The sequence below is a fragment of the Tiliqua scincoides genome, chromosome 10 (assembly GCF_035046505.1).
Source record: "Tiliqua scincoides isolate rTilSci1 chromosome 10, rTilSci1.hap2, whole genome shotgun sequence".
Lineage (NCBI taxonomy): Eukaryota > Metazoa > Chordata > Lepidosauria > Squamata > Scincidae > Tiliqua > Tiliqua scincoides.
Genome location: NC_089830.1, coordinates 276,781 through 303,915, shown reverse-complemented (window position 1 = coordinate 303,915; position 27,135 = coordinate 276,781). Strand labels below are relative to the sequence as shown.

The 27,135-nt window shown below is 51.4% G+C and overlaps 1 protein-coding gene across 1 annotated transcript in view; it reads left to right on the top strand.

Moving 5' to 3' along the window:
* The first annotated feature begins 2,496 nt into the window (after nucleotides 1-2,496).
* Nucleotides 2,497-27,135, top strand: part of LIN28A (lin-28 homolog A) — a 33,651-nt gene continuing 9,012 nt past the window's right edge. The window contains exons 1-2 of the mRNA XM_066638951.1: nucleotides 2,497-2,527; nucleotides 2,697-2,896. Coding sequence (XP_066495048.1) covers nucleotides 2,497-2,527; nucleotides 2,697-2,896 — 231 coding nt within the window. The remainder of the gene's footprint in view (nucleotides 2,528-2,696; nucleotides 2,897-27,135) is intronic.

Here is a 27,135-nt window from a genome sequence, read left to right as displayed (position 1 = left end):
AAAGGGTCACTTCCGCTCAAAGCATGTAGTGACAGACACACGAATGCGGGGGGGGGGGCGAGCCAGGGAGATAAAGCAGGCAGTTTCAAAAGTTTACATGGGGGGCAGGGTAGGAGCCCCCTCCCCAATTAGGAAGGGGGACGCCAAAAGCATGTGGCATCCGGAAGGCAGCAGAGGAGGGGGGTCGAATCCCTCGGGGGGGGGGCTCTCTCTCTCTGGCCTTGGCTGCACGCCCACATTCCCAGAGACCCCCTCCCCCCTTCCATCAGCACCTGGGGGGCATTGATCGCCTTCCAGTTTCTCTGATTGCTTTTTAACCCGCAAGCAGGCACCGCCTCCTGCCCCCCCCCCGCAATCAATCAGCCCTCGTGTGGCGGGGGGGGGGTGATAGAGACATCATCATACACGCGTGGTTGGGGGTGGCAGCCCAATCCTAAGCGGGTCTACTCCAAAGTAAGTGGCATTATGTTCAATGGGGCTTACTCCCAGGAAAGCGTGCAGAGGATTGTAGCCTGACCTCCTTCCCACAGCCGCCTTCCGTGGGGAGGGAAAGTCCAGCCCCAGGCCCGGAGCAGTCCCGAAGGCTTCCAGGCTCAGGCCGGACCGCAGGAGCCCCGCCTTCTTCGGGCCACGCGGCCCAGCTCCGGATCGACAGCTCCGCCCTTTCTCTTCCCTGCGTCCACTTCTCGACTCGGAGCTCAAGGCTGTGCACGTCTACTCAGGAGTAAGTCTCATTGGAGTCAGTGGGGCTTACTCCCAGGAAAGTGTGCATAGGCTTGGGCTGTCGCTTTCTTAACAGCCCCCCCCCCCGCCCCGGTGAATTTTGTTTCTTCCTTAGGAACGAACGGCTGGAGTTGTCTCTACCCCGTGGCGCGGCCGGAGGGGGGCCAAGTTTTGCAGGGAGACTCCTCGCGGCGTGCAAGGGGTCCCTCCCCTTCGGAGCCGTTCCAGGCGGGGTGGGGAGCAAAGCGGGGGCTAATGCTCGGAGGGGAGGGGGAGGGGCGGCTTGCACAGCTTCCCTGCAAAGCTTAGTGCTTTGGCTACGCCACTCCTGCCCCCCGGACCCGTTTTCGGTCCCCTCTCCAAGGGGACTTTGATTCAACGCGTCCAGAAGACCTGGAGTCCTCTTTCTTTGTGGCCTGAGTGTGTGTGGGGGGACATTCGGGGTTGCAATCAACGCGCCCCCTGAATTGATTTCGTTCTCGCCAGAGATGGACGATGAATGGAGGGTCTTCATGGCCAGACAACACGTGTGGTGGGGATTTCCTTCTTTCTTGACCCGCCTTTCCACCCCTCAAGGCGGCTGACAGCCGTATTGCAGGACCCGAAACACAGCGCTACAAACATTAAAACGGTGAAAACCCCCCAAAACGCAAGCCAGACTCCGCCTCCTCTGCTTCAGGCTTCCACTGGAATTCACTGGGTCTCCAAACCCCAGATCCCAGCCCGCTTCTCTGCTAGTTCTGCGGAGTGGAGAAGGCGAGGAACAGACCCCCTCCCAGCGCAGACCCAAAGCCGGAGCTCAGGAAAGAGGCTTAACACGCCGACATGGAATGGGGAGGAAAAGGGGGGCTGCCTTGGAAACAGGTCGCGCCTGGTCTGGTCCCAGCCCAGTTTATGAAGCAGGAGACCATCGGAGGGGGACGACCCTCAAAGTGGGGGGGGGGCAGTCCAAATGGGAGGGCATTTTTTCCATGGCAGGTAATTTCCCACACGCAGAGAGAAGCGGTGGGAGACCCCCCCATTCACTTTGAAAAATAAAGCCCCCCCGCGAGAGTCTAGTTCGGACCGAGCGGGGAAAGGGGAGCGAGGCCCGGAGGAGCGCAGGAGTCACGTGGAGCTCATGTGGCAGGGCTGAAGGCTGCCATCTGGGTCACACTTTCCTGGGAGTAAGCTCCATTGAAGACAATGGAACTTACTTCCGAGAAGACATGCATAGGCTGGGGCTGTGAGGCTGAAATCCTAGCCACGTTTTCCTGGGAGTAAGTTTCATTGAAACTAATGGGACTTACTTCCGAGTATTCATGCCTAGGTTTGAGCGGATAGGCTGCAATCCTAATCTCACTTTCCTGGGAGTAAGCTCCATTGACACGAATGGGACTTGGTCCTGAGTATCCATGCCTAGGCTTGGGCTCCAGATCTCTTTGGGGGGATCCCCCCCCCCGTTATACAGGCTCCAAATCCAGCCAGATTAATAAAGGGCGCGGGGGAGAGTGGGGGGCCCTCCGGCCAGGCTCTCCCCTCCAGCGTGCGGGACGGCAGAAGGCAACTTTTTTGTCTCCTGGGAGGGAAGAGTTAAGGGGGGAGGGGCGGCCCGGCCATTGTCTCTGAAATTGGGCAGCCTCGCGGGGGCCGGGCCCTCCCACCGCTATTGTGGCCGGGAAGATGTAGCAGCCCTCCCGCCCCCGCCTTTTGGGGACCCAGAGCCGCCGCGACACCCTCTCCAGCCAGAGGAGGCTGCCGGCCCCAGTCCACCATTGCCGGGGGAGCAGCACGATGGGCTCCGTCTCCAACCAGCAGTTCGCAGGTCAGGCGCCCCCCCCCCGCGCTTCCCCTTCCTTCCCTCCCCGTCCCGGGCTGGGGAGGGGGCGTCCCGGGCCGAAGACTTTCGGGGGCTCCGGGGAGACTCCTGCGGCGGGCCTCTCCCGGGAGCGGGGAGCTGGGGCGTCCGGGCTGAGCCGGCGCTGTGTCCGCAGGTGGCTGCGCCAAGGCGGGCGAGGCGGCGGCGCCCGCGACGGAGCCTCCGCGGCCCGAGGAGGAGGGCGGCGGGCAGCCGCAGCAGCGCGGCGCCGGCGTCTGCAAGTGGTTCAACGTGCGGATGGGCTTCGGCTTCCTGGCCATGACCGCCCGCGAAGGCGTCGCCCTGGACGCGCCTGTGGACGTCTTCGTGCACCAGGTAGGCGGGGGGGGCCGGGACCCACGCTCACCTGGGAGCAAGCCCCTTGACTACAGTGGGACTTACTTCTGAGTAGGCAAGCGTGGCATGGGGCTCAGGCTGCCAACACATCCCTTTTCCTGGGAGTAAGCCCCATGGACTAGAATGGGGCTTACTTCTGAGTAGACAGGCACGGGACTGGGCTCTTAGGCTACAAGCTGATCCACACTTTCCTGGGAGTAAGCTCCATTGAAGACAATGGAACTTACTTCCGAGAAGACCTGCCTAGGCTTGCGTTGCGCCCACACTTTCCCATTGGCTTACTTTTGAGTAGACAAGGCTGGGACTGGGCTCCTGGGCGCAGGCTGGAGGGGGCAGCCGCCCGCAGGCCTCGTGGGTAGCGCCAGGGCGAATCCCGTGGGGGGCTCACCGGCTGCCCCCCCCCAGCAGGGCGAGGCCGCAGGACCCCGCTGGCGGAGAGCGCCCTTCCCTCCGGAGGAGAAAGCCCCTGGCTCTCCCGCTTGCGACCCACTGCGTAGCAGGAGCCCGTCAGGCCGGGGAAGCCACGTGTAGTGGGGAAGGCTTCCCTCCGTGGGGAGACTTGTTTGTGGCAGCACGTGGCTTCGCACCAGCCCTGCTCCGCAAGGAGCTCGCTGTTGAGACCCCCCCCCCAAGTTCTGGGGACCCTCAGCGTGTTCTGGCTGCCTTCGAAAAGCGCCCCACCCCACGTGCAGGCCGTGACCTCAGAGCCCGCGGAATGCGTGCGTTGGGGGTGCCGGTGCTTCGCTTTCCAGAGCACCCAGTGGGGAGGCTCTGCCTCACCGGCCTTCCGCCCACTGCACCTCCCGGATGTTGACATGCTGGCCGATCACAGTCAATGAGGCGCTGACAGGTTCTGAGTAGGGTCTCCGCACCGGGACTTGGCTGTGGCCTCCTTCTACGCCTGAGGACAAAATGACTGAGGGGGGGGGGGACCTCAGATCTGTGAAATCGGGGGGGGGGGAGAGACTGAAGTGGGTTGTGGTCACTTGATGGGTGTGGTGGTGGCCCCTGGCATTGGTGGCTTTTGAAAGGATTAGGGGAGGAGAGATCTCTCAGTGGTTATCAGTAGAGGTGAGCAGGATGGGATTACAGCCTAAGGCTCACTTTCCTGGGAGTAAGTTCCATTGAACACAATAGGGCTTACTTCTGAATAGACCTGTTAGGATTGTGCTCTCAGTCTTACAGAACACAGTGGGCTGAGTGTTTTCAAACACCTCTAGTCATCAGCCTTGATAGTGAGTGAGCTTCCATGTCCAGAGGCAGTATACCTCAGTCTACCAGAGACTAGGAAGAAGCCCAACAACAAGCAAGGACTGTTTGGCCACTTGTTGGAAAGGGACTGCTTGCTCTTGATTTCCTGCAGGTGCTCCAGGAGTGCCTGTTGATTCACAGCAGGTTCAGCATTCCTGGTGCATCTGCGCTCAAGTCCTGCAGAGGGGCTTGGAAACAGTGTTCTTGATTTTACTCAGCCCGTTGTGTTCATTAAGACTTGGAGCCCATGTCTATTCTGAAGCAAGTTCCATCATGTACAATGGGGCTTACTCCCAGGTGAGTGTGGATAGGAATCTTACTCACCAGAAACAAGCACCTCTAGTAGTCCACATGTGATGACATCTTTTGGACCAGGTGAGGGCCCCAGAACTTCAGCTGCTTGGATTCCTGCAGCTCTAAAGCCTCTTCCCAAACATAATATTGTGGAAGCAGTTTTGGATCCAGCCTAAGTTTCTGCGGGGCCACATCACAAGCGCTCTTGCAGTGATGGAGAAAGGCTCTTTGCCTATCTGAGAAGCCTCCCATTAAAGTGTCCCCTTGGGGGGGGGGGGAAGCTGGTGAAGGCAAGAGCTGATTTTTCTTCTTTGTACTGATTAAAGACTCTGTGATCACAGCAACCATCTTGGTCATGATTGCAGTTTACACTTGAGTTTAGAGCATTTGCTCTAAACTGAAAGAAGGCGTAATGTGCACAAAGATGTTTGCATTTCAGAGGGAAGATGTGCTACTAAATATTTGCTCATGAGTAACCCTATTGAAATGAGTAGCACCTGCTCATCAATCCTGTGGTGGGGAGGCAGTCCCAGAGGCCTCCTCAAAGTATGGGAACATATGTGGTTGCACTGGTGCTGGAAAGTTGAATAGGATCAGGCCCTTAAACATTAGCAACTCCCAAAACTAGGGAGAAGCTCCAAGCCTATTTTTACTGGAGACCCTGATAATAGATGCCACTTTTGGTCCCAGGTTACCTTTGCAGCCCTTGCTGTGCACACAAAGTGTTGAGGAGAGCCTGAGTTTTTCTTCATCAGAATCAGATTTGGGTTGATACAGGTCTAAACGAAGTTGGCCTAATTGATGTGGACAAATGGTTTAGAAGTGGCTTCTGGAAGCTCAAGGGGAGTGAGTTTGGAGGGAATGAGTGTTCATATGTAGGAGGTACTATTCTTCTGGAGAGGAAAAGAACATGTGTGGTGTGTGTATGCAAAGTTTTATGCGATCCAGTGTAATGCTGTTTGTGCAGAGAAGCACTAGATTTTTTTTAAATCATCATATAAGAGAGAAAGAGACTGGAGTCTTGAAACTCCTGGCTTTGTACTTGTTGCAGTGACCTTACTCTAGAGTAAGTGGATTGAGCTATACATGTGGTATTACAAATTAGGCTCCTGAAGAAAGAGGCATCCTTTTGATTCCAACTGCTCTTCTGACTTCCCCAGGGTCTTCCTCCTCTTCCCACCAGGCAGATGGTAAATCTGCAAGAATGAATGGATGTGACCCCAGATTTCTGGGTCCTGCTCTCTCTCTCCACCCAGAGAATGGTTTTCCTCAGGTCAGGGCTTGGATACATTGATGGAAAAGCCCAGAGGGAATAAACATGGAATGCTGATTTCCCTGTTCCTCCTGGGAGGGATGCAGATTGTGGCAGGACTTGGTAACAGAAAAGGAGGATGGCTTTGTTGTAACTGCTCTGCTGGTCATAATGGTATGTGGCTGAAACAGAGCAGGGATTGAAAGGGGGGGAGGAATGGGGCCCGCTCAGATGGAGGGAAGCCGCAGAGAAACTGGCTCCATGCCTAGGATCTGCAGAAATCCCAAGTTCTGTAGTAAGGAAGGTGTCTGGGTTTCCATTGTACTTGTGTGTGGGGGGAATTCAGTGTGACCCCCCCTCCCAAGTACTGGAGGCAGTGGATGGGAGCCCTCCATTCTCCCAGTGTTATTGCCCCCAGACAGTCTAGTTTTCTGATCGCACTAATAGGACTGCACAAAAAATAATGCGCCCTGGTGTGTCTGGCCATTGTGAGCCTTCACGCCTCTGCCACCACCCACTGCTATGAAAGGAGCGGCTGGATCTGGCTGGCTGCTCTTGGACGGGCTGGGCGAATTCTTGTCCTGATCCAACTGGCAATTTGCTGAGGGTGCAGCACAACAAGGTAGCAGAAGTAGTGGAGTGGCTAGAGGGGGTACAAAGCCTCACCGCAGCCTGCAAGGGGCCCCTCCCCCTTGGAGCCACTCCAGGGAGCAAAATGGGCATACACTGGCTCCAAGGGGGAGGGGCCCCTTGCAGGCTGCGGTGAGGCTCCCTGCAAAACTTAGTGCTTTGCACCCCCTGCAGCTGTGTCACTGGGCAGGAGCTTAAGATGACCACATGGCCTGTCTCATGCACGTGCCCAATAATTGCTCTAAATCCCTCCCTCCCTGTGTTTAAAACACATACACACATGCAGTCAAACACCCATCTTTCTAGGCACCGCCATGCAAACTAGAACAGTGAGGAGGGGGCTGGAACCTTTGAATTGTGCTGGCGGCTTGCTTGCTGTTTACTTGCAGGTAGTTATGTGGGGAGCATTCAAGAAGTTTACTGCAGATGTTTACATCTTTACAGCAGTTTGAAGAGGTACAGCCCAGCCTGCCCACTCCTTCTGTAGTAGACCAGACCTAAATAATGTTGGTTGAGGTATTCATTATGATGATGCAGCCCTTCATGTTTGCGCAAAGTGCTTCCTTCTCCAGCTTGGTTTTTTGTTCAGACATAATGCAAACCATGACTTTGTGTTATCCACAGTTAAGAACTCATGGCATGGTTTGAGCTTCCAGGCATACAGACAGCAAACCACGTGTTACAGTTGCTTAATTTTGTTCAGTTTGGTTCCCATTAGCTCAGGACTCATAAATTCAGTCCTATCTCCATAGAACAGCAGACTCTTGAAGCAGTTCAATGGTCTTAACTGTGGCTTGCCAGTGGTCTGTGAATTCATGTTTAACTGGAAACCACAGTTGGTGCAAACCATGGTTTACAAACTAATTTCTAGCCATAGCTAATAAAGCACGATGGGTTCATGTTATTTCTGTCACAGCCAATCTGTGAGGAGAACCCTTAGGGTTAGGGTTAGGGTTAGGGTTAGGGTTAGGGTTAGACATTACCTGTCTGTCTCAAGAGAAGACAGGTAATGGTAGACAAGCTTCCCTGAAAGTTTGTCTGCCACTACAAGTTTTCCTTGCAATGTGTAGTTGCAGGAGCCTGTGCTAATGGTGTGTACCCTGCACCATTCAGGGAATCTATGGGAGGTACTTGGGGATTCCTCAGCAGATAAGTTGTGAGAGAAAGTTTGAAAACCACCAAGGTTTTTTTTTTAACCCATTTTATAGACTACTGAGTTTTCATTAATAAACTCAAGTTTCTCTGTAAACTTTGGCCCTCTGCATTGTAGATGCTGTTGTGAGTGTACAGATCAAGACTCAGTAGTTCTGGGAGAGTGGCTGTTGTATGCCATGAAGAGACATGAGCTGAAACTCTTGTGCATGTCAACATGTTTGTTGTCTTTTGGGCCCACCTTGGAAAATCCTCAGTTACACTTAGCCATCCTACTGAAGCTGAGATTCTCCCCCCCCCCCCCGGAGTGTTGATGTGAATGTTACCCTGAATTTCACTATGGAAGAAAGGTGTTTGAACACCTACGGTGTACACAAGAAGACAGCTGAGAAGGTGGTTGAGTCCATCAGCTGATGGTGTCCAAACATGAGCCAGATGACAATGGGTCTCTCTAGCCCAGGATTGTTGACACTAACCAACACGCTCTGCAAGATTTCAGACAGGAATTTTTCTCTGTTCCACCTGGAAATGCTGGGGTGCTTCTGCATGCAAGGCAATGGCTCCTCCACTGAGCTATGGTCCCTTCCCCACAGCATCTTTCTAGGGGTTTCCGCATAGGCTGAGGTCACATAAAATGAGGGCTGAATGGAGTGAACCAACTGAATCCCTTTCTCTGGGAGAAGTTGAGTTCTCCCAGTTCTCTATACAGCCAGCCTTTGATTGTGTGTAAGCTTTTCACTCTGTGCATAAGGGAAGGGAAAGGAAGGGAAGTGGTTGTTTGAGTCTTAAGACAGAGCTGCTTTTGTCTTCTTGAGATTGCGAGTTTGACCCTCCTGGTAGGAAGTTGACAATAAAATCATTACTGAGTGGGAGCTCTTCCAGCTCCCCCCAGTGGAGACAGTGGTGGCTGGGAGAGGTGTGAAAGGTTAGCCCCACACACCACTGCCACTCCTCAACAGAAGGAGGCCAGATCCAGACATGCATCCTGAGGCTGGGCTGAGGTCCAGAGGCAGTGGTGTGGATTGGACCTCTGTCAGCAGGGACACCATTCTGGAGTATTTTTTGTGCCTGTAGTAAACCAGCAGAACTGGGAGCAATCTTGTAACTGTAGGTAACTTGTATCTATAGGTAATTAGCACAGCAAGGGAGAGGGCTGGGCTGGGCTGGGCTAATTACCTATAGATACAAGTTTTTCTAATGCCAGGGAGTCTTAAAACATCACCCAGCACATGCAATATGAAGGTCTCACCAGTCACTTCAGGACTCCACTTCATTCCCATCTCATTGTTCAGTTTTCAGAGTCCTGGCTCAGAAGAGAGAGAGGAAGAGGCAGGATCCCTTCTTCTGCCTGATTGCTTGAGAGTAGGTAGCGCTAAGAATGTTGGTTGAAAAGCTGCCCCCCTTCAGATGTTACCTCAACCAGGAACTTGGGTACTAGCCGATTTCCCAGGACTACTGGATTAGTTTGACCCTGGATTAGTGGAAATAGTGCTTGTGGAGGGCTCTATAAATGCTAAAACACTTTGTTTGTTTACCATTATTTGAGATTTTGCAGTTGTTTGACCATGTCCTGTTGTGGCATGTCATTTGGGCAGGCCAGAGTTGGATGGACAAATGGACGTGTGAGTGCAAAATTGTTTGGAAGAGCATCATCAAAAAGTGTGTACTCCTTTGTCCATGCACAATGGCCTCAGACCAGAGGTGATTTGCTTCCTTTAACTGCACCAGGGTCATTGATTACCCTCTCCTGGTCATTTACATATGTGAATGATAACCCACAGGAAGTCAGTGTGGGAGAGAGATGGGAATTGGTCTCCTCAGATCTATTAAATCACTTTATTACAGGAACCAGGTTTGAATGGCCCTTCCTGGCAGGGGGCTAGACTCCATCTCTGCTCTTCCCTCCTTCTCATCTGATAACAAAGCAATTAAAATATCTTAGCAACATCAGCCACCAACAGGGTTGCCTTCCTTTTCTGCCTTTTCCCCCATCCCTAGTTGTCTTCTGAGTAGATGATATCTGGGCTGCAACCTTGGGTGTTAAAATGGAGAATCATTCTGTGGACATGGAAATGGGGAGGGGGCTGCTTTGAGTTCAGGTGGGATGTAGAGAATTGCATCTGGATAAGCCAGGGTGGGTATTTTTTTGAATTGCTGCCACTTTGGTGCAACAAATGGACCAGATCTCCTGCTGCTTCAGCGTCATTTAAGGCCAACTGATTTCCACCTCATTTGATTAAACTTCCTCTGCACCTGCTCAATCTTGATCCATTGAGCGCACCCTGATGAGGCAAGCTTTCCAGGTGTGGGCTTTGATGGACCTCAAGGGAAAGGAAAATCCATCCTAGTGAATCACAGCCAGCACCAAGAGTTCAGACTCAGTGTATAGATATGCCATAAAGAAGGCACTTTCTGTTGCTCCTGCATGTTGTGATGGAGTTGGGGGGGGGGCCCTGAAAGGAGCACCTGCCTAGGATTGTTGCCTTTTAATTATTTTAAAATTATTCTGTATTAAAAAGCTTTGAAGTACTCAAGGTTTTTTGTGATTACACCACTGCCCACCTGAGATGACTTGGGTATTTGTCTGTTGAAGAACCATGTCTAACACTGAAGCTTACGTGTTCCTACACCAACACAGGCTGACCACTAAGAATACAAAGTCTTATGGCACCCCAAAGGGCTTAACAGATTTGTCCTGTGCAAGCTTCTGCCACCATGAAACCACTGACTGAGGAGCCCTGTGATTGTGGTGCTGTTGCAATGGACCCTGGAGTTTGCCATCATGACCAGGAAGTGTCACCTTCACATACTTATATTGTATTTTTTTACTCTCTGAATGAGTAAAAGTAACCAAATTTGCATTCCCGGATGGAAGGATAAATTGTGGTTACAGTAGATTTATTTTCATTTATATCCCGCTTGGTCCCAAGATGGCTAACCAAGAGTATCGTAAAAACAAGCCAAACGTGAAATGGTGACTGCGCAGTGCAATTTCTCGTTTCAAAGCCAGTGCAGGGAAGAAGGCACCAAGTCTGAAGTCCCTGCTGGCTTGTGCCACGGAGAAACTGGGGATGAGGAAAGAGCAGGCTCTTTAAATGAAGCAGGAAATGTGGGGCACGCTGGGAATGAGAGCTACACTATGATGCATCTCAAATGCTGCCTCTCCAAGCTGTTGCCATCCCCAGTTTCTCTGTGGGGTGAAATGGGGGAGCAGATGCAATTGTCTCAAACCTAGGCATGTCTACTCGGAAGCAAATCCCATTGCGTGTAGTAGGTTTTCTCCCAAGAAATTGTGTATAGGATTGCAGCCTTAGTTCTGTGAGGTCTTTGGTCTTTTTCACCGCAAGAAACATTGGAGGTGTCATTTAGCTGCTAACACCCCCCCCAGTGAACTGTGTGTCATTGCATCTTGAGGTGTTGCCCTTGCAAACATCAGGGGGAAAGAGAAGTGTGCAAAGGTTTCTAACAGGTAAAAGTGCTATACAAGTGCCATGTCTCACCAATAACTGGATATTGATGTCGGACTCCTGTTGGTGTGGGTGCAGGATCATCGCCTTGACTAGAGATGAGTTCTGTTTAACTTCTGTCATTTGGCCTCCATTGAGTGCAGGGCTTCCCAACCTCTCCCCCCCCCCATCACTTTAGTGAGTACCACTTTTGTGAGTACACTTTTTTGGCTGTACTTCACCGACTTGGCCTCACTGCCACAGGGCTGCCTGATCCTGCCCTGCTTGTCCTGAACTGGGTGCAGATGCAAATTTCCCCTATTTCAGATAGGGGTGCGTGTGTGCGAACTACTCTTATAAGCTGCTCTTCTTCCAGCAAGTCCAGCAAGTCCTCACTTACAGTCATTTCATTTTAAAGCTGAGGAAAAAAAATCCATTTCTGGCTAGATTCTGTGTATGGATCACATGTTCCCCCATGTCTGTGTGGGTTTCCTCTGGCCTGGAAAGCTCACATTTATTTCAGTGTTTACTATTAGAAGTGTTTAGACTCTTTATTTATGTAGAAGTTTGGTGATGTCTTTGTGACCAGAAACATGCTGTGGGAATACAACTCTGGTTTACGTATATCCATTGGCCTACAGTTGGTTTTGTTATAAGTCATTTCACTTAAAGTTGTAGTTTCCAAGAACCGACCAACAACTTTACGTGAGGATTTGCAGTACTCAAACCAGGTGTCTTTTTAAAGAAATGACTTGCAATCTAAAGGACTGGGGAATGTCATAGCCATTCACTGCTGTGGGGGAAATTAAAAAGCGATCCATAGGTCGTGCCTCGTTATGCATTGGGGTCCCATTCCAGTGGATACCAAATCAGTGGGAAAATAGCTTTAAAGACCCACTTCCAGATTTCTAGCTCCTCTATTGTCACCCAAAAATGCATTGGTGACACTATACCTTATTCAGCTACTAGACAGGGTGAATAATTGAATCTAATGGAATGAAATTAAAATTATTTAACAGCGCAAAGGTAGGAAATTGGATTTTGGTGTTTTTTCCCCCCCTTGCTACAAGGCATTTAAAGGTGAACTTTGGTATTAGTGGTGAGTCAAATCAGTGGATACCAAATCAGTGGATACCAAGGTCCCATCTGTATTTGGGGACATCACTGCAGGTGGGGCAAAAGCCAGTGACGTAGCTAGAGGGGGTGCAAAGCACTAAGTTTTGCAGGTGACTGAACATGCTGTGCAAGCACCCCCCCCTTTGGAGCCATTCTAGTTGGTGGGAGCAAAACAGAGGCATTCCTCTAGCTACGCCACTGGCAAAAGCTGTCCCCTGACACGGAGTGATAGAGATGCCACGGGGGGGGGGGGAATACGACTCTAGGCGCAGAATAGTACACTGCACACACACGCACAGAGCCAGGTGTCCCTGCAATCTACAGTGGGCCCTCAGTATCTGCAGGGATCCATTCTAGGACCCCCACCCACCCACCCACACGCACAGACACCAAATTCCATGGATAGTGAAATTCACTGGGGAGGGGGTTGCTGCTGCAATTAAGCTGACCTCCAAAGGTCAAAGTGAGTGGCCTTCTGGTCTCAGAAACCTCCTGGATGCTTCAGGAAGGCATTTCCATGACTGCTTTTCTGAAAGATTTTGAGCTTAATATCATGATTGACATGGTTTCTTATTTGTGTTACTTTCACCTACTCATACCGCCCTTTCTCCAAGGAGCTCAGGGTGCTGCACCTAGTTCCCCCCTCCTTTTGTCCTCACAACAACCCTGTGCGGTAGGTGAAGCTGAGACGTTGACTGGCCCGAGGTCTCCCAGGAAGCTTCATGGCTGAGGGGGGATCTGAAAGTAGATCTTGCAGGTATCTCCAGCCACTGCACTTCTTAAGATAGTGCAGCAGAGGAAGCCACTTCCATTGCAAAGTCTCCATTGTTAAGAAGGTGGATTGGCACCCAGAATTGCAAATAGGTTTTGGGACTCTTAGACCTGGTCCAGACACCGCATGGACAAGGATGACGCAAGGGACAAAGCAGCTAAGAAGCTGTGTTGTGACATCCAGACTGGGCAACCCTTATTCTAGATGGGTTCATTCTAACCAGTGTCTGCAAATAAAACCAGGATTATCCGAGCTTCATGTCCTGGTTTATTTGCAAACTTTGCTTAGCAAAAGCCAGGATCCCTGTTGTGAATGCCAACCTTACTGGAAGTTAAGGGAGTGGTGGCAAGAAGCAGGGCCTTCTCTGTAATGGCATGGCAGTGATGGAGCTCCATCTCCTGCAACCTAAGAGCTGCCTCCTCCCTAGAGATATTCTGGTGGGACAGAAGATTTTGCCATTCAGATGGACGTCTCAGCAGTTGAATGGGCTGGGGGTTTGTTGTGTATTTCACATTTTATTATATTTGTTTTCTGGCTGCTTTTGTTGTGTGCTGTTGTGCTTTTTGCATCAGTGTTATGCTGTTGTGTATTAACTGATGGTTTATGCTGCTGCTTTGGTTGGTGCTTTATGTGTTGTGGATTATTTGGGCCATGCTATACTCAGATGTTTTGTCAATTTTGGTGTGTTTACTTGTTATTATTCTTATTGATGTTTTGTATTTATATTTATGATACTTACACACCTCTGAAATAAAGAAAAAGCCCTTCCTTCCTGCGTGAAGTAGGGGGAGAGTAGAAGTGCTTGGGGGTGGGACACATGTGCAAAACCAGGGATTCAATCCCAGCTCTGTTTGACTGGGGTGGGACTCTGTTTGATCTGAATGGGGCCTTATTCTTCATCTGTTGGTGAGATTAGCATCTTGGGACTTTTGAAAGTGAAAACATGCCTGAGATTGACTTGCATGTACCTTAAAGGCTAATGGGCAGTTAATTATATTAGCCTCTAATCAGAATATAAACTCTGCCAAATGAAGAGTGAGGGGGAGAAGATCTCCACAGGGTTGGTCATTCCTTGCCAGATACTGTCCTGGAGGGTTCTTTGCTGAGCTTCCAGCTTTGCATGGGGCCTTCTGGACATGTGCTGCAGCTATTTGGTGAAGTCTTTGTTGAGCATCCTTTTTGCCTGACTGCTTGTTCTGATGATCCACTGGGGGCTAGTGCAGCTCTGGAAGGGAGGGCTTGCCACAGAGATGCGCATTCCCCGGGGGCTATGAAAAAATCCCACCCCAGCAGTCCTGGAATGTTGCTTCCCCACCTCCAAAGCTGCATATGCTAAAGTGAACAATTAGCAGGGGTCCCCCTCCCCCTAATCTGGGCACTAAATGGATTGTTGGGAAGGAAGACACTTCCTCCTTTCTGAGTACTTGAGAGCTGATGTGGCCCCAACTCTGAAGAGTTATCCAGAATCTTTTCCTTTACCTGTGGGAGAAATGCAAATGTCAGGAGCTTGGCTCCTTTGCCTTTGAAATTCAAAACCCCCCTGGAGATCTGTCTTTGGGGGATCTTTGCAGGTTGGGGCAGAAAAACCCCAATTCAATTTTCTGATTTGTAATTCTTAGGAGAAAAAAATGCTTGAAGTCTGCAGTTCCTTTTAGGGGATGAGGCTTTGCGTGTGGACGTGCTGGGATGGAGAAGGAGTCAGATCAGAACAGAAAGAAATAGTGGCAGATCTGGAGACCTGCTTCACAGAGACACCCTGATACGGTTTGAGCTGCCTCTGGTGACCCAGGAAAGAGATCTTGGCTCATGGTGGAGATTGCAAGGCAAACATCTGCCCAGCATGTGGCAGATACAAAAAGACAAATTTCATGCTAGGAGTCATTTGAAAAGGGTGGAGAATAATACTAGATTCTCACATTATATTATATCATGCGAATATTATAACACCCTGATACGGATCTATGGCGCAGCCACATGCAGAGTCCTGTATTCCAGTGGTTTTCAAACGTTTTAGCCCATGTTTTAGAACGACAGTCTGTTGGTTCCATTGGAAGTGACATGACGTCATTAACCTGGAAGTGAAATCATAGCCAGAAGTGACACCATCAATTAATGCAAAGTTAATTTCTTTGCATTTGTTCTTCAACCAGATTGCTTATTAAATGTCTCTCCCATCTTTCCTCCAAGGAGTATACAAGGTTTATCACCTCATATACTTGATCCTTGGATCAATCCTGTGAGGTCAGTGTGTGTGTGTGTGTGTGTGTGTGTGTGTGTGTGTGTGTGTGTGTGTGTGTGTGAGAGAGAGAGAGAGAGAGAGAGAGAGAGAGAGAGATTTGGTGGACTTGAACCCAGAGAAAGAGAAGGGGAAGGTGGACCAGTGGCATAGCTAGGGGGTGCAAAGCACTAAGTTTTGCAGGGAGCCTCACACGGCATGCAAGTGGCCCTTCCCCTTCAGAGCCATTTCAAGCATTCACCTCTGTTTTGCTCCCACTGCCCGGAATGGTTCCGAAGGGGAGGGGGCGAAGTGAGGCTCCCTGCAAACTTAGGGTTTTACATCCCTCCAGCTACGCCACCAAGGAGGCTTTCTTGTTGCTTGTTGGATGGTAAACAGTTTTTGTAACCAACCCTCCACTCTGCTAATTTTCTTGAGCTCTAAGAGTGGGCTGCAGTGGCTGCTCTTGTCTCAAGAGACCACTTTACTGTTTTTTTTATGGAAAAGATTGCAATTTGTGACTAGGAAGCATGTTCTAGTAGACTGAGGAGAGACTTCCGAAATGCAGTGGCTCCAGGCTCGCCTCAGCCTCAGTTACAGGTTGAGCATCCCTAACCCACAAATTTGAAATTCTCCAAAATCTGAAATATTGTTTAGTGTTGACATGACACCGCAAATGGAAAATTCAACACCTGACTCGATGTGACAGGTCACAGTCACAGCGCAGGTGTTCAGCATTCCCAAGGGAAAAAAGACCCTCCCAGCCCACCTTCAGCTGTGATACTTCATTCCATGTGCTCCCAGCTTCCCCAATACAAACATGAATTTCATGTTTAGACTTGGGTCCCACCCCCAAGATATCTCATTATGTCTATGCAAATATTCCAGACTCTGAAAAAATCCAAAACGCTTTTTGTCCGAGCATCTTGATGCTCAGCCTGCGCTGGTGTTGACCCTGCCGTACAAGCAGCGATGGAGCCTCCTCTTCCCTCTTCTCCCTCTCATGCTAGGATTTCATTCTGTTGGCTTTGTACCAGTGGAGCTTCCCCAGAGGGTCCTGCGAACTGTAGTCTGATGAGGGGTGCAGAGAATCTTTGTTAGGGGTCCCTAGACACTTATTTCGTAGAACTGCAGTTGCCTGTAGGGTTCCCTGGGGACCTGGAATGACCATTAAATCATGTATTAACGGCCCAATCCTGTCCCCTGGGTGCACTGGCATAATGCCAGGCACACTGGTGCAACAAGGTCCCCTCCGTTATGGCAGCCTCTCTGCCAGCAGCTGTTGTGTGGCTGCTGGTGTAGCATCCAGGAAGCTGTGCAGTACACACCAGCCACCAGTGGATGGATCTGGGGGGTTAGGGTGAGTTGTGGCAGCAGCACCCATCATTTCCCAGTCCTGGCCTGGACACACCCCTGGCAGGCTTCTCAGCACACACCAGCAAACGAGCTGGCATAGATCCAAGCAGTCCCACTGGGAACCAGGCAGCAGCCAGGAAGGTAAGTTAATTTTTTTCGTGTCTTGCTACTGGTGACTGACTGGTTCCAGATCAGCACATGGAATGCAATGGGTGCTGTGCCAGCTGCCAAGCGAGACAACCAAGTGCTGGAGGGGGGGACGGGACAGTTTGCCAACTCTGTTCCTCCCAGATGGATGGGGGCAAAGATTAATCTCTGGCTGTTTGGGGGCTGTCACTGGGCTCTGCTCCTTTTATCAGTGGGTTCCTTCCCAGTACCCTATAATTTTCCCCAAACTTCAAAGCTTGTGTGCCTTAGTGGATGACATTTTTCAAACCGTTAGTCCAGCAGCACAATCCACGAAACACAGCAGCCCCAGGAAGGACGTTCATCCCAACTCATCCGCTCTTCATCCTCCTCCTCCTCCTCCCAGCTTTCATTTTTTCCTGCTCCTCCCTCCCCTATCAAATCTGGAGATCTGTGGAACTTCAAACTTCTTCAAACTTCAGTGCCTTGTGACATTGCCAGGCCCCAGCTTAGGATGCCACCAGGCCCTTCATCAGAAATCTTGGGTTTCCGGATGCATCCAACCTGCTTGGGGCCTCAGGCGTGAGAGAGGCAGCACCAGGTGACCAGGCCTTGGAAGGCAGTTCCATCATTTGGGTGTCACTGCAGAAAAGGCCCTGGATCTGGTAGCCACCCAGCTGACCTCCAGAAAAGGATGCACCAGGGGAGGGCTGCTGAAGAAGGCTTTGGTTGCCGCAGGACAACAACAAGGGAGTATGTCTGGAGGTCCAACAGGCCTTGCAGTGCCCAGTGCAATGAGTGGGCTGGAGGGTGTGCATTGGGGGCCCCAATGCCCCATTTCCCAGGGGGACTCAACTTTTAAGTCTAGAAAATACATTGGTGAAGACTCAAGCCTGGGCTGGCAGCTGAGCGTTTCTCCAGAAGCTGCTGTCTCCATCCCCGTATGGAGCAGCCCTCGGTCCAAATGGCAAGCAGTAGATTCACTTCACAGTTCCCTGAAGATGAGAAGGTTCAGGAACAGCAATACTCAGCATGGATATTGTGCATCCTTCACGTATGTTATCACTGTTCTTACCAACAGCCTTGTAGGCAGGCCATTGTATTATCCCCATTTTAGAGATGGGGGACTGAGGCCTTCGCCCGCCTAGTGAACTTGCGGCCGAGGTGAGAATTGAACAAGGGCCCTCCCCAGTTGCTGCAGTGGCATGCAGGGGTGGGGGAGAGGTTATTCAGAGGTAATTTAGGAGAAAATGCCGCTTTTCTTAGCCCCTGTGCAGCATCCCAGAGCTGGCTGGAAGTAAATGGACTAGACAAGAGGTGACGAGGCATGAAGGAATTGTGCAGATGTCGGCCAATGGAGCTCTCCCTTGTAAAATTGTCAGATTTTCAGTGAATGGCTTTGAATTCCACAGATCTCCAGATTTGATAGGGGAGGGAGGAGCAGGAAAAAATGAAAGCTGGGAGGAGGAGGAGGAGGATGAAGAGCGGATGAGTTGGGATGAACGTCCTTCCTGGGGCTGCTGTGTTTCGTGGATTGTGCTGCTGGACTAACGGTTTGAAAAATGTCATCCACTAAGAAAAGCAGTGTTGATTCACTGGGTAGCAGGTGTTGCCCTTATTTGCAGCAGTTCTTGTCAAGACAAGAGCAACGTGCTTGGGATGCCCCCTCTGTCCTCACCCAGGTGGGAACGGCTCTGCAGAGGCGAGCTTGATGCATTGTGCATCCTTTGAAAATGAAGACAGGGTTCAGAGTGATCAGTTCTGCTTGTGAGCAGCCGGTGACGTAGCTACAGGGAGGTGTTGCAGGTACCGCAGTGCGCTGTGTAAGTGGTGCCTCCATTCGCCATCAGAGCCATTCCGGGCAGTGACAGTACATGGTGGCACCTGCAGGGTTTCCTGTGCTGCCCGCCCTCCATCCAACACCATTGTGAGCAGCTATGCAAGAGTTGCTCCAGCTTGGCTTCCTCCATCTGCCCAGCTTGTGACCCATCAAAAGTGGCAATGCAGTGCCTTGCCTGCATGGGCTGGAGGAGGTGACAACCCACCGGCTCTTCTCTGACCACATCTCCTGCCTCTTCATCTAGCTGTGCAGGAAGGCGGGAGGAGGGTGGAGGTTTCCGCAGACCTGCCTACTCCCCCCGCCATTCTTTTGCTTTACCAGCCAGTGGGGGTGTTCCCCTCTCTTCTGCCTCTTCCACTCCACCCTCCTCTTCCTTTTCCCATTCAGGATGTGGCAGGAACAGAGTTTGGTGCATCGGGTAAGGGGGGCAGGACTTTGCACAGCCCCTCTGGCCCCAGGTGGTCTTGGCCTAGCCCTGCTAGCAAGAATGAATCGTCTTCACTGTAGGGCAGTGGTGGGCAGGCATTTTGGCAGGGGGGCCACATCATCGCTCTGACACTGTGTTGGGGGCCAGGAAAAAAAGAATTTGCAGTTCAAATTTGAATAAATTTACATAAATGAACATATTAGAGATGTAACTTATATGGATGAATTTTACTGAGCATATTTATAATGCACATGAGCATGATAATACAGGTGGTTCTCAAGTCGAACCACATCATAACTGTGAACTGTTTGCCACAGTGAAAACATGCAGACCAAGCCAGCAGCACATGGAGACATAAGCAGTTGCGGGCCAGTGTGGCTCTAATGGGCCAGAGGCTCACTGGAGACTGGGGGCTCTCTGCAGGCTGGATTGGGGGGTCCCCAATGGCCACAGATGGCCTGTGAGCTGCCTTAGGAAATCAAATCTGCAATGCAAGGAAGAGCCTGTCATGATGGCCAAAGCAGGCTCGTTGGGAATGTGAGCTCCAGTCTTTGGGGAAACCTGCGGGCTGCACACACACACTCTGCTGTGGACAGGCGGCTTGAAGCCTGGCATCTCCCTGGCCGGGTTGCCGCACTTCAGGAGGGAGGCACATTTTTTTAGTGCCCCTGAAAGCCCCCAAAAAGCACAGCAGGCAGAAGGACTCTGGTCTGCCCTTCCGCAGGCTGTGCCAGTGTTTGAGTTGCCTGGAGGTTTAGTGATGGGGGGGTGCGTCCGTCTACACCCTGAAGGGCTGCAGCTCCTGCTGCCGCTTCAGGGGTCCGAGCCCCTCGTGCCCGCCCTCCTCCAAGGTTGACACAGTCTCTAAGGACTGGGAGGTGGGCCTTGAACTGAAAGGAGCGTTCGTGCTGGAGTATTGCAGGGATGTACTTAGGGAAGAAAGAGGAACGGAAGTCTTCAGGTTGCCTTCATCTCTCTGTAGCTGAAAAGGGAAAAGGCCCGCATGGCGCAGCAGGGCTGCCTCTCGTGGGTGTTTCGGAACTGCTCGTGTTTCCGGAGCCCTGCCTGCAAGAAGGCAGAGAGCCCACCAAGGGTGGGATGTGTCCGTGGCCGACACGTGGTGGTGGTTGGAGGCAAACAACCTGGCAGCCTGGCCTTCAGACAGCAAAACTGTCCTCTGGGCTCAAGGCTCCCTGAGTTTGCAGAGTGCTTCACTTGCCTTGTCATGATGGAACCCTTACCACATCTCGGTCAAGTTATTATCCCCATGTTGCAGATGGGGAAGACTGAGAGCCCAATCCGAGCCAACTTTCCAGCTGTGCCCGTGGGGCACCCACTGCATCCAGAGGTGGGGGAGGCAGTCGTGGAGCCCTCTCCGAGCTAAGGGAATGTTTGTTCCCTTGTCTTCGGGCTGCGTCGGTGCTGGAAAGTTGGATAGGTTTGGGCCCCAAGGCTGAGGAGCTTCCCTGCTGAGTACATGGCAGAGGTGTCCTTTGAAGCAGGAAAGTCTTGATGACCACAGTGCTACCCAGACTCCTAAATGGAAATATTTGCTCACTCGTGTGTCCAAGGAGGGGGGATCTACTGTGTGGGTGAATGCCTGCCTTCCGTGTGCACATCTCCCTTAGCAGATCAAGACGTCTGTAGTTATATAGCAGTAAGCTTAAAAAATGAAATGAAATGGCCACAATTGCACCTGGTGGCTGCCAGATTAGATGTCCCTGTTTGGCCCCAGAGTCATGGGGAATGCAGGGGGTGCCCCATGCAGTAGGGCAGCAGAGCTGGGGCTTTCTTTACTGCACTGGGGCTCCACCCTCCCCAGTCCCTGGAACTCCTGGAATTTGGTCATCCCTGCGGACAAGGACTCTGCTTTTGTTCTCTGTGCCCAGTCCTGGGGGCTAAAAGCAGCCCCCCCCATGTGTGTGTGTTTTCTTTCCTTTTGGGGGAAAGAGGAGGGGGTAGAGCACTTTTTGGCGAAGGCCTGGGAATGTTCCCGCTTTGTGTGTGGTGTGTGGGGATGGGGCTCTGGGCCTCTTCCTTTCAGATGCAAGGGGCTATTTGACTAATTCAGAGGGCTTCAGTTTGATTACCTATCTGATAACAGAGGAATTTGAACAATGTGTGTGTTTTGGGAGGGAGGGGGAAGGGGATGTTCTGAAGACCACCAGCTTCTTTGCAGGTCACTTCAAAAGGCCCAGGGCCCAAGGGAGGGGGAGGGGGACAGCTTTCCCTGCAGTTTTCTCCCTCCCTTTCCCCCTGGGGAAGAGAGGATGGCTTTTTGTTGGTGTTGCTTGGCTAATCTCTCCAGCGCTCCTCAAAATAAACAGTGGCAAATTTCACTCAGAAGGGCTTCCTCGGAGGCAGCATTAAAATCCAGCAGCACAAACTTTTCCGGAGACAATCCCCACATTCTGGTGCCTCTCCCCATTTGGCCAATTTGGGGGATGGCTTCTTACAATTTGCACACACTGCACGCAAGCTCCATGTTTCGGTATTAGTCTCTCTGGGCCTCTAAGAGTTAAATCTGTGCGCTGGGATGGGGAGATGCATCTTGCAGGGGCTTCTGAGAAGTGCACCAGCTTCCTCCCGTAGGGGTTTGGTCAGGGCAGGCCTGCTTCCCCGCTAGCCAGCTTGCCTGCCACAATTATCACCCAGTGCGCGGTCAGGAGATGTGCGGAAGGATGCACATTTTGCTCTCTTGTCGCAGCAGGTGATGTGAAACTCCTCATGGAGGAAGCACATGGCCCAGAATCTTTGCAAAGGATTCTGGCTGTTTCTAAAGACTTTAACACACGTATGTAAATGAATGCATGTGGATGCTTCCTTCCTCCACACACCTTTTGGGATCCAGGTCCTGAATGTGTTGGGGTCCGGGTGGATCCAGTATTTGCATTTGGAGAGGCATGTGCACTACCAACTCCAGAGCCCAGGTCAACCAGGTGGGTGGATCTGAAATTTGGGTGAACTTGATGGCCTCTGTGGCCAAGGTTTGCTGGGTAGCTGGACCTGGGCTCCTAATTGGTCTTGGAGCCCAGGTCTGCTGGTTGGGTAGACCTGGGTTCCCATCTGGCCTTGGAGCCCAGATCTACCGGCTGGGTAGACCTGGGCTCCCATTTCAGCCAATCTCACCGGCGCCTACCCAAGTGATGGTGTGTTCCCCGGTGCCTGATTTCACTTCCCAGTTCGGCGTGCACCCTTGCCTGCTGGCAGACAGTTGGGGGGGCACGCATGCATGGCCCCCCTTGAATCCGCTCCTGGTTGAGATCGCCAGTCCTTAATAATAAGCTCTGCTGGATCCCTGCGGCAGTCAGCGTTTTGTTAAGACACGTACTGTTAAGTCTTTTTGCTCTGCTTTCTGTTTCTGAGTGAACAGTTGCAGTTGGCTCCTGACACAGTCATGATAGTCAACTGATATGTGAGGCGGTCTGTTTGCAAAGGCAGAGAAGACCCTTCTGCAGCCTGTGACAGCGAGGAGAGTGTGCACCCTGCAGCAGCAGCTGCTGGGAGGAAGTGCAGGCAGGGAATGTGGAGTGGTAATGGAGGTTCACAGGTGCCCTCCTGCCTTCACCTCTGCAAAGTGGGGCGTGGCTTGGGTGTCATCACGGGTCGATGGAGGGAAGGCAGCCATCCTGGAAGTGCTGCAACGGACACTCTGTCGTTTCGATTCATGGAGCAGTCAATACGGAGGAGTGCAAATTAGACCTGCCTGTTGTCCGCTGGATGGGTCCGGTAGCAGGGACCCGGAACACCACCTGATGCCACTTCAGGCCTGCTGCCTGTGGGCCTCAAAAGCCCTTGCCACGCTTCTCGCACGCTGCTGGGAAGTGTGGGAGTTTCGGTGTTGATGGAGGAGGAGCAGCAAGTGGGAAGCAGGTCATCCCAGCTTGCTCTGGTGGCAGGTTGGAGGAAAGCAGTGTTGACGGACCAGGAGAAAGGCACCCTGAGTCTGCCACCTTCTCGGGCCCCTTGCAATCAACCAACCACCGACGCAAGGACAGAATTGAAGGCAAAGGGCCAAGCTCAAGGGGCGCAGCTGTTTCTGCGTGGCTTGATGAGAGCTTTTGCTCTTTGAGAAATGATGCATTTCTGCCCCCCTGGCACCATTTCAATGTCTAAATTAATGATATGCTTTCAGAAGTATAGGACCTGTTTAAAGCCCAGCAGTTGTGTCCATCCGGCACCACCCAACATAGTTGTACTCTGCCCCCCCACCCCTAGGATCTCGCGTCCTCTGCTTAGGTACCACAAGCTCTAGCAGCCAGTGGCATAGCTAGAGGGGGTGCAAGGCACTAAGTTTTGCAGGGAGCCTCACCGCAGTTTGCAAGTGCCCCCCCCTTCCGAGCCATTCTGGAGTATGCGAGCAAGACAGAGGCTGTGGTGCGGCTCCTTGCAAAACTTCCTGCTTTGCGCCCCCTCCAGCTATGCCACTGCCAGCAGCCGTACCCGCCAAGCAGTGCCACATGCACATGCACAAGCAGAACTCAAATCCCTGATGATGGGGCAAGGTTTGTAATTACTGGGTGGTGGTGAGAATACGCTCTGCCCATGCTCAGAAGCGCCTTTCTAATTAGGTGACTGGTTCTGGGGCTGTCCTGATATTGAAAATGGTTACCAGGTGCAATTCTAGGCAGCTTGTACTCTGGGCTGAGAAAAGGCACTTCTGCACCCAGAACGACAACATGCTGCAGCCTGTCCAGCTCACACCCATTTCCTGGTTTGCATTAATTTGTGTTCCTCCTGCTTGTCTGAGGGCGAGGCAGTGCGAAGGGCAGGCACTCTCGCTGGCCGTCCAGCTGCACAGCCTGCCTCTGCAGCTCGGAGGCCTGGAATCTGCTGCCTGGCTGGGAAAGCGAAATTCTCAGAATGATTTCCGAGTCCACCCTGGGGATGTGCTTTGGGTGGAGAAGCAGGCGAGACCGAGTGTGTGGATTGGGAGTGTCTGCACACCTCCTGCGGTGGCGCTGCTTTTCAAGGGACTCCAGTGGGAGGCTCTGCCTCACCTGCCTCCCCACCCGCTGCACATCCCTGCTCCGTGCCCTCTGGTGTTTTCCTTTGTCATCCCTCTTGGTTCTTCTCATGGTAACTCTGGTCTGCCGTGTCATCCACACTGGATGAATTATGGTTCTGGAAACCATAATTTGCCTCGAAACCAGCACAGGGTTGAACTGGATTTCCCCTCCCGTTTTGAAACATTTTGTCTTTTCAGGCTAGAAAACATGTTCATCCACCCGAGTCAATTAGGATTGATGTTTAGGACAGAGTTGCATTTTTGTGCACTGTACACCACTTTTGTGCATTTGGGTTCATTTCATCAGCCTGCACCTGACTGAGAGCCCAATCCTATGCACGTCTACTCAGGAGCAAGTCCCACTGTAATCAATGAGGCTTATTCCCAGGTACATGTGAATAGTATTGCAGCCTTCGGGCCCAATCCTAAAGTCGCCCAGTGCGATGCTGAGCCCTAGCGCTGGTGGTGGGTAAACGTAAAGCAGGTTCACAGCACCTGGCAAGGAAGGAGAGCTGGTGCTAGACCCGCATCAGTCAGGTGCCCTGCAGCAGGAAGGGGACCAGCAGGAAGCCCCAATGCAACTGCGTGGTCTCTGGAGGGGGGAGGGCAGAATGAGGGTGGGGGATGGCGGAGGAACTAGGGCCTAACACAGAGTTGCTCTGTGCTGGCAAAATAGTCTGTGCAGACTTGAGAAGCCCCATTGCAGGGCTTGGGGCTTTCCCCTTCCCCTCAGGGGACCCACTGACACAGGTAGCCGCTTTGCAGCATTTCTCAGCCGGGAAGCTCAGGAATGGACTGTTAATTGGCTGCCACTTGTCCAGCTGCTCTATCTAGCATTCCCAGGCATTTAGAATTTGGACTGAGGGTGGTCATGGAGGTTTGGAAGGGGTTAATCTTCTGCTGGGAAGGGAGTACAGACCAGGCAAGCCCATGTCAAAATATGGCATTTCCTCCAATTAGACTGGAGGGAATCCTAGTGTGGTCACGTGACCAGGGGTTACTGAGCAACTAATGAATGGTGAGCCCTCTCCATTCAGAAAAAAAAGCTTTTCTAAGCAACTGTTGTGTACCCAGGAGTGATAGTGGGAATCTTCTGAGTAGGGTTTGGAATGGTTAATCTAGGAGAGGCAGAACCAGATTGTTTTAGCATCTCCAGCGCAGGTTAAAGGGTGACCACAGGGATCACTTTAATAGTAAGATGTCATTTTCTGCCCCAAGTGCAGTATTTTGGCTCTTAATGGCTGTAGTTTCTGAGAGGTGGGAGCTGAGAGGCCCCCAGTTTAAAATCTAAGCTTAGCCAGCAACGCAAGTGGCCTTAAGAGAAACTGCCTCCCCTTTGCTCTCTGGGCCTCATGCCCCTGTCTTTAATTATGCAAATAATAAACAATAACCAGATTTAAAGAGCTGGACAGTGTCTTCTGACAATCAGTGGGGGGAACACTTTTGTACGCTTAAAAGTGCTGTATAAATGCTGTTATTAATAACAATCATTACACAAAGCTGCCACCTTAAACACCCCTACTTGGGAGTGAGTCCAACTCAGTGGAGCTTCCTCCTGAGTAGACATGCAGGGGTTTGTGCTGTGAAGCCCCAGGAGCAAACTGTTGGTTTTCTAAACTTCAGCGATGCATCTGAGCCAATCACTTGCAGTTCTAACAAACCCTTTTCTTTGGAGGTGGCACTTCTGCAGGGTTGTGTGTGTGGTTTGACATGCTGGTTGGAGTTCAGTGTCAACCTTTTGTTCTATCAGTGTTTTCCAGGACTTTGCTGTGACATGGTCTGGGGCGACAAAAGGAAATATTTCTTTACTCAGCGCATAGTTGATCTGTGGAACTCCTTGCCGCAGGATATGGTGACGGCATCTGACCTGGATGCCTTTAAAAGGGGATTGGACAAGTTTCTGGAGGAAAAATCCATTATGGGTTACAAGCCATGATGTGTATGTGCCACCCCCTGATTTTGGAAGTGGGCTATGTCAGAATGCCAGATGCAAGGGAGGGCACCAGGATGAGGTCTCTTGTTATCAGGTGTGCTCCCTGGGGCATTTGGTGGGCAGCTGTGAGATACAGGAAGCTGGACTAGATGGGCCTCTGGCCTGATCCAGTGGGGCTGTTCTTATGTTTGTATGACTATCTTAGGAGTTGTGGGAGTGATTCACAATGCCCAGTTTTCCTGGAAATCTGGGCTTGGGGGCTGCCGTACATTGCCTCCCCCAAGAATAAAGAGCTGCAAGCTTTAATCGAGTTTAATTGGTAGATTGATCAACTAAAGCTTCAGTTGCTTTAGCTGTGGGGGCCTCTTTTAGCTGATGAGAGAAGGTTCTAACCAGTGAGGCTACAAGTTAGCAGCAGTGTCCTTTGCTCCATATTATTTTGCATCTGTGGTGTTAATGTGAATAGGAACCGGATAAGATCATAAGGCTGACAGCCTGCCTTTCCTCAAAGAGCAGCAGCTTCTGGTTCATTGTCATGAAGGCAGTGGCATAGCTAGAGGGGGGTGCAAAGCACTCAGTTTTGCAGGAAGCCTCACTGCAGCGTACAAGTGGCCCCTCCTCTCCCCTTTGGGACCATTCCAGGCAGCGGGAGCAAAACAGAAGCATTCCCCTCTTCTCTGGATCTTCTCTGGCATTTGCCTCCATTTTGCTCCTGCCGCTGGAATGGCTCAGAGGGGGAGGGGCTGCTTGTATGCCGCACTGATGCTCACTGCAAAACTTAGTGCTTTGCACTCCCTCTAGCTACTCCACCACTGCATGGTGGCACAAATACTGAGGTTTCAGTATATGTAAATTTATTTAAATGTGATTGATCCATTACAAGACTGATGTTGAATCAGCCAAAATATTTTAATTGGTTGATAGTCCCCAAAAGAATGATCAGCTGACCTGGCACTCAATATCTGACTTTTTTGGCATTTCCCCTTACCTTCTTTTATGCTGTTTTGAGCAGAACCATCTTAACTGCTAAAACAGTGGTCTTCAACCTTTTTCGTGCCACAACCCCAATACTGTATAATAATAAGTAAGTATCTCTAAAATATGAAACAGGGGAGCCCACTGTCAATCCCACCCATCCCCAGGACGCTATCTGCCCACCCCGTCCCATCGCCCCTCACTCTTACTGTTCTGCACTGTTCACTATAACCAAATATTCTTTAGAGAGAACAGAAAAAATTCCCCTGAAGCCTGGCTGTAGTGGAAGCTATTTTAGCACAATTGCTGAGAACCTGAGCAGGACTGGGCACCATCCCCTGGTACCTGAAGGGGTCTTCACCAGATACATTCCCCTTGACCTGGTGGTGTTCTATTACAGGGAAGCCTTTTTCATGTATGTAAGT